The sequence below is a fragment of the Sinocyclocheilus anshuiensis genome, unplaced genomic scaffold (genome assembly GCF_001515605.1).
Source record: "Sinocyclocheilus anshuiensis isolate Anshui unplaced genomic scaffold, SAMN03320099.WGS_v1.1 scaffold55, whole genome shotgun sequence".
Classification (NCBI taxonomy): domain Eukaryota; kingdom Metazoa; phylum Chordata; class Actinopteri; order Cypriniformes; family Cyprinidae; genus Sinocyclocheilus; species Sinocyclocheilus anshuiensis.
This window is the reverse complement of record NW_015549647.1, coordinates 3,603,585-3,610,267: the sequence shown is the minus strand read 5'-3', so window position 1 is coordinate 3,610,267 and position 6,683 is coordinate 3,603,585. Positions and strand designations below refer to the sequence as shown.

At 37.3% G+C, this 6,683-nt stretch overlaps 1 protein-coding gene across 3 annotated transcripts in view; it reads left to right on the top strand.

Moving 5' to 3' along the window:
- LOC107660102 (voltage-dependent L-type calcium channel subunit beta-4-like) overlaps positions 1-6,683 on the top strand; it is a 34,799-nt gene that overhangs the window by 9,125 nt on the left and 18,991 nt on the right. The window contains exon 1 of one of the 3 annotated variants that reach the window (XM_016449329.1): positions 2,655-3,148. The exons of the other annotated variants lie outside the window; for them this stretch is intronic. Coding sequence (XP_016304815.1) covers positions 3,104-3,148 — 45 coding nt within the window. The 5' untranslated portion in view covers positions 2,655-3,103. Of the gene's footprint in view, positions 1-2,654; positions 3,149-6,683 lie in introns of those variants that run through there. 3 annotated transcript variants of the gene reach the window in all.

Here is a 6,683-nt window from a genome sequence, read left to right as displayed (position 1 = left end):
CTCTCTCTCTCTCTCTCTCTCTCTCTGCGTGTGTGTGAAACAAAGCGACGGGGAGTCGTGCGCCTTCGCGCTAGAGTTTACAGTACGTTAAATACAGGTGCGTTGCACATCCATACAGCACAGATCGCTTGACGGAGAGTGAAACTCTGAAGCGCTCAGTCAGAGTGTTCTGTGAGTGAAAATATATCTGTGCTACACTTAACCTCCAACTCACACACTGGCGAGTAAAATCTGAGAATTTATTAGCCATTGGCTAATATTAGACATCATTTAGTCGCCCAGAGTAAGATTTAGTCGCATATGCGAGTGATTTACGCGCAATGTAGAGGGTTGACCTCAAGACCAATCACTTAAACATTAGGGCTTATAATCAGACACATTTAAAGGTCAGTGTAACAAACACATTCTATGTCCTTATTCATTGCTTTGTTCAGATAGGCTTGATGTGTGATGCTTGAATTGTCAACTAAAACGTTTTTCTTCCTCGCTAATCACTGTAATCACTACTCAAACTGTTCATATTATTTAATGGACCTGTGATAACATGAACTAACAATTAACAGGTGTATTTTTATTAACTTAGATTAACAGATTAATAAATAATGTGACAAATCTATTGCTCAGTATTAGTTAATGGTAGATAATGCATTAACTAACATTAACTAATGGGACCTTATTGTAAAGTGTCAGCATAACTTTTAACTAACTATTGTTAACCCTTTAATTATTACACACACGCACACATATATCTGTATGTGTGTGTGTGTGTGTGTGTGTGTGTGTGTGTGTGTGGTTTAGATTGAAAAATATTTAGACAGTATGTTAATGAAAGTGGAAATTAAACTTAAAATATATTTATATATAATTTATTATATATAAATATGTGACCCTGGACCTCAAAACCAGTAATAAGGGTCCATTTTTTTAAATCAAGATTTATACATCATCTGAAAGCTGAATAAATAAGCTTTCCATTGATTATGATAGGACAATATTTGGCTGAGATACAACTATTTGAAAATCTAGAATCTAAGGGTGCAAAAAAATCAAAATACTAAGAAAATCGCCTATAAAGTTGTCCAAATTAAGTTCTTAGCAATGCATATTACTAATCAAAAATTAAGTTTTAATATATTTACAGTAGGACATTTACAAAATATATTCATGGAACATGATCTTTACTTAATATACTAATGATTTTTGACAAAAAAGAAATCTATAATTTTGACCCATACAATGTATTGTTGGCTATTGCTACAAATATACTCTTGCGACTTAAGACTGCTTTTGTGGCCCAGGGTCACATATGGTAGTTTAACCAAAAATGAAAATTTGGTCATTATTTACCCACTCTCATTTTTTTGTTCAGTGGAGAAAAAAAAAGAAAAAAAAGTTTTTTCAGACTGAAGCTTCAAAAAGGACACCAGGCACAAACTCGTTCTATATTTCTAAAGTCATATGATAGTTTTAAGAAACTGTTTTGTATAAGACAGAAATTTAAGTTGAGTTGGATCTTGATCTTCAATGAATCAGCTGATCCAGTTCACAAAACTGATTAATTTACAAACTGGACTCATATGATTCTTGAAACTACAACCCTATTCAAACTGTAATTGTTTCTCATGGGGATGACTGTAAAAATAAATTTGCAAGGCTCCTCAGAAATAAAACTTTGGAAATAAAAGAAAGAAATTAAAGAGGAAATAAAATAAATAAAAAAATTTAATTTTAAAATACATGCACATTATTGTGAGGCACAACAATTACCATACAGCACATGGCAGTGGTCAAATTAGCTATTACAAAAATACCCTAGGTCCACGTGATAAATTTGACAAAATATCTTCATGGAACATGATCTTTACTTAATATCCTAATGATTTTTGGAATAAAAAGAAAAATTTATCATTTTGACCCATACAATGTATTTTTGGCTATTGCTACAAATATAACCGTGCGACTTAAGGCTGGTTTTGTGGTCCAGGGTCACGTATATATAATTCATTTATTGTATATATTTATACTTATTATTGTTTATATATTTATACTATTTACAAAAACTTTTTAAAATATTTGTTTTAATTTATTCATGTTTTGTTCAAATTTGGTAAGATTTAAAAAATAGAGAGAATGTATATTAATAAAATTGGAAATAAAATTGTATTTTTATTATATTATATATTATTTATACATAATAAACAAAAATGTAATTAAACTTTAATTATTATTACATAAATATATAATTGATTTATTGTATATATATTTATACTTATTATTTATATTTTTACAAATTATTTGTTTTAATTCATATTATGTTAAAATGTGGTTAGATTTTAAAATACATATGTTCGTAAAAAAAAATAATACAACAAAAAAAAAAACATTTAATTAGTGGAGAAAATTGCATCACTGCAAATAAAGGGGAACATCCTGGAGAAAAAAAAACTGATTGTACATTCAAATAAAATGACAGACGGAAAGAGAGAATGAAAGAGGCAGAGGGAGGCGCTCTCTCTCATCAGCGCTCAGTCAAGGAGAACACACGTCAGCAGCAGCTCTGACTGGAAGGCTGCTCGGCCAATCAGCATGCAGCTGGTCAACTGTGTCATCAGCCTGAGATTGAGAAAGGGTTCTCTCTCTCTTTCTCTCTTACCCTCTCTCTCTCTCTCTCTCTCTCTGATGCGGGGAGCAGCGCCGTGCCGTGTGTGTGTGTGTGTGAGTGTGTTGCTGAGAGATGATGAAACATCCGCGTCAGTGAGCCGTTGGGAAGCTTCTCCCTGCCTGAGGATGTGAGAGAATTGGAGGCTGAACGAGGGATCCACTCCATCCTGCAGGCCGAGCCGTCTGCACAGGCCTGCTTTCCCTCTTTCTCTCTCTCTCTCCATCCTCTCTTACTCGTGAGGCTTCTCTCACACTTTTTTCCCTCCTTGTTCTTCCTCTGTGGAGCAAGGGGATCGTCATCCCCCCCATCGATTATTTTTCGTGGTGGTGGCTCCCTCCTCTACCTCTTCCTCCTCCCCCTCTCTCTCCATCTCCACCTCCTCCTCCTCCTCTCTTTTTTTCTCTATTCTTCAAGAGGACCTCTTTGGAATAGCAAACCTCCATGTATGACAATTTGTACCTGCATGGATTTGAAGACTCGGAGGCGGTGAGTTATTTTTCTCGCGATCAGAATTGGCTACGGCTATGTATAGTTTTTTCCCACTGGCTATATGTGTGTGTGCGTGCGTGAGCGCACTCTTGTGTGTGTGTGTGTGTGTGTGTATGCCGAACACTGGCTCAGCTGTGCTGCACATTCAGGGCCTGCGAGACTCAGTGTACCATGATTTTCTAAGATGCAGCCCACCGATCTCCGTGGGTGTACTTTTGGGAGATGCTCTTCAGAGGCTTGTGTGTGTATGTGTCTTTCAGTATGTGTTGTTAATAGCACACATTCCCATTGAACATTCACTCCTATTCCATACGGTGCGTTTAAAGAACGCTACAGCAAAAATAAAAAATAATAATAATATTAATAAAAAGCACGTCTCACATTTATTTTTCAGTTGGACTTTTTTCTGGATTACAATATGTGTCTTTCCATTCATTGTAGGACCTGCCTGATCTCTTTAAGATTGAAATTGTATAGGGTGTTATCATATAGTTGAAATTGTAAAGCTTAATTTACTGTCTGGCTGTTAAGGGGGCAGAGCCTTTTCTTGCTGATGTGTAGAATGTAATGAGTCACATGGCTTAGGTGCCCCACTTGAACGCCTTAAAATGAAATCAAGACAGAAGTCTGGAAAAGATTGTGTGTGTCTAAGTTAGAGGCCCTTAGAACCCACTGTAATTCTCATCCGATGTGTTTATTTCGATGTTCTGAATGTATAGAGACCATTTATTTAAGATACAGATCATAATCCATAATCAGGTTCCTGCGCTTTTGAGGAAGAACATATGGTATATCATGTTGTTTGTATATTTAATCAGTATTGTTAACATATAGCTTTTAACTAGGGCACATAAAATAATTTAAAATATGAATCAGCAAGCATAATGTTCAAGAAACTGTTTATGTTTGAAGTTAATAATAAAATGCACACTGTGTAAGTGCGTAGTTTGTTCTAACACTGAAAAAAATTGTCGAAAAAATTTTCACTCAGAAATGGTTAAGAATTTCAGAATTGATTACAAAAAAAATGCAAGTAACACATTGAGTTGAATGCGAAATTTTGAAGTATAAAGACTGAAATAGTATTTTCTTGTAAAATGTACTCCAGTAATTTACTTCAAAAAATTTTTTTTTTCTTACAGTGTATGACTGGTTTTATATTATTCTACATACTTCAAATGGAAGTCTAGGAGAGTTTATATTTGTTTAACAATAAAATACAGATTAATTTGAACCAAGTTCATTGCGCTTTGCGTTGCAAATCCAGTGAAATTGTGGATATAAAGCTTCAAAGCTTAATAAAAGCTACATTTAGTTAATGAGAAAATATCAGTTTAACTTCATTTTGCGCCATTGTCTCTCTTTATGACATAAATGAATCTTTAAAGGCCCTCCAAAGTCACTCTTCAGCAAAAAAGACTGTTATCTCGTCAAAATCGAGGATGAAAGCCATTCATTTGAAATTTGGTGGGGGTTTTTTTCTTTTGCACACAATCATCACTTCTGCTGTGAAAGATAAGCAAACTTGTGCATTTTTTGTTTCCCGAATCAGGCATTTTGTGATTGGACTCACCGGCCTCAATTGGGTCCCTGCTGAAGTAAGCTTGTGCGGAGCGGCTGCCTTCAGGGAAAAAGTGTTTCGCCATAGGCAGCGTGCTGAAATTTTTTAGCCGACTGCGAGGCCTTTTCGCTCTCTCTCTGCCTCTCTCTAATGCGATATTGACCCGATCATTCTTTTCACTGACTTGAGCTAATGTTGTTTCCAAATTGGATTAACAGAATACAGCTTCCTAGCTTCACTTCACTTTGAGCAGTATCTCATTAATTAGAGGACTATGTACATGCTGGTTGGATCTTCTTTATTATCTTAAAAGGGGAACGTGTGAATACCTTACGGTATATGTTTTTATTGAGCTGATAGGGATCAGGTGCTTCTCTCTTGAATGTTATGGAGCCGTCTGAGGACTTTATTTCAGGTGAAAATGTTCAGATTGTGTATTGTGAAGTTTTTCATGGTCCTGAGAAACAAGCAGTGAAGGTATGTATGCTCAAAGGAAGCTATCTTGATATGTTGTTGAATAAGAATGCAGAGAAGATATCCTAGAGTCTGTTGAGTTTTTCAGGGCTTCTTTTGAGAAGTATTTGTACTCTAACTTATTACTATTTGGAGTAGTTAATGAACTTTGCTGACAACTGATGGATGATAGAATCCAACAAGGAGACACATTGGAAGCTCATAATTACACATATTTATAGCTTTTGTTTTGAAGATAATTGGTTTCCATCCAGCTGCAGATTTTTTTAAGATATGTAAGTTTCATAGCCTGTTGCTCAATTTAGGATTCAGTATTTTTATATTTGTCTCAGACAGTGACAGATCCCTCAAGGTCAGAATCCAAATCATGGTGAGATGCCTCACAGTCCAAATCATTTTGATATGTTGGTTAGACTGTGAATGTTTTAAATCAATTATTTCTGTATATGAAAATAGTTGATGACTGATGTTTATCCATAATATGCTGGGTAGCATTTTACATTATTGTATCCATGTTACACACTGCACATTTGTGTGACAATACCAATAGCAAAGTTTAATAAAAAATTACATATGAAATAAATGTAAATTATTACCTAGTTTATTATCTAGTAAATGTATCTGTTGTTTTTAAAGACTATGTAATGTAGACTGTGAACAAAAGGAGCTTACCTGAAGTCACCTTCAGCTCACAGGTGTATTTTTCTGTATCTCTGCATCTCTGTGGCTGACAGCTCTAGTAACAGAGGTACAGGTGGGTTTTTGCTGACCTGGGTTTGCAGCGGTCTGAATAGGGAAACATGAGAATCACAGACGTAATGAAAATCCAGCAGACCAGACCAATGTGAATAATGACCAAGGAAGATGGTCCAAGTGCATTGTAAAAAAAAAAAAAAAAATGTTTATGTACTCCACGTCTCCTTGTTCCTCGTTCCGCGCTCCTCCTAGCAAAGATCGTGACAGAAGAACCGACCAAAAAATAGTAACCTCCGTGTGTTTACGCTCTGTTTTTTTCCCGTGTTTTTTCCCTCAGTGTTTTGTTTCCGTTGTGTTCTATGGATCCCCTCCTTCGCCCCGAATTCCTCCTCCTCCTGCTGGAGCAGGGGGAGCGCTCGCTCGAGGACCATATCAGACTGTTTCTGGCCCTCGCCGAACTTACCAGCTACCCGGACGACGCGCTCTGCGCGTTCTATGACACTAGCCTGAACACCGCGTGCAGAGCGCCGTCGTCCGAAGATGGTCCTCGAGCGGAATTCGCCGCCTTCGTGGAGTGGACTCTGGCGAGAAATGGATCTCCGTCCCCTGCCTGTTCCCATGAGAATCTTGCCAGTTCCACTCCCGACCCAGTGTCCAGCCTACCATCTCCCCGATGCCCGAGCCCACCGCTGATGGAGAGCCAGAGCCCGCCGCGACCGACGAGCCATCGCTAGAGAGAGCGACCTCCAGTGCCCACTCCTAGAAAGCGCCCTCCAGCGCCCGCTCCTAGAAAGCGGCCCG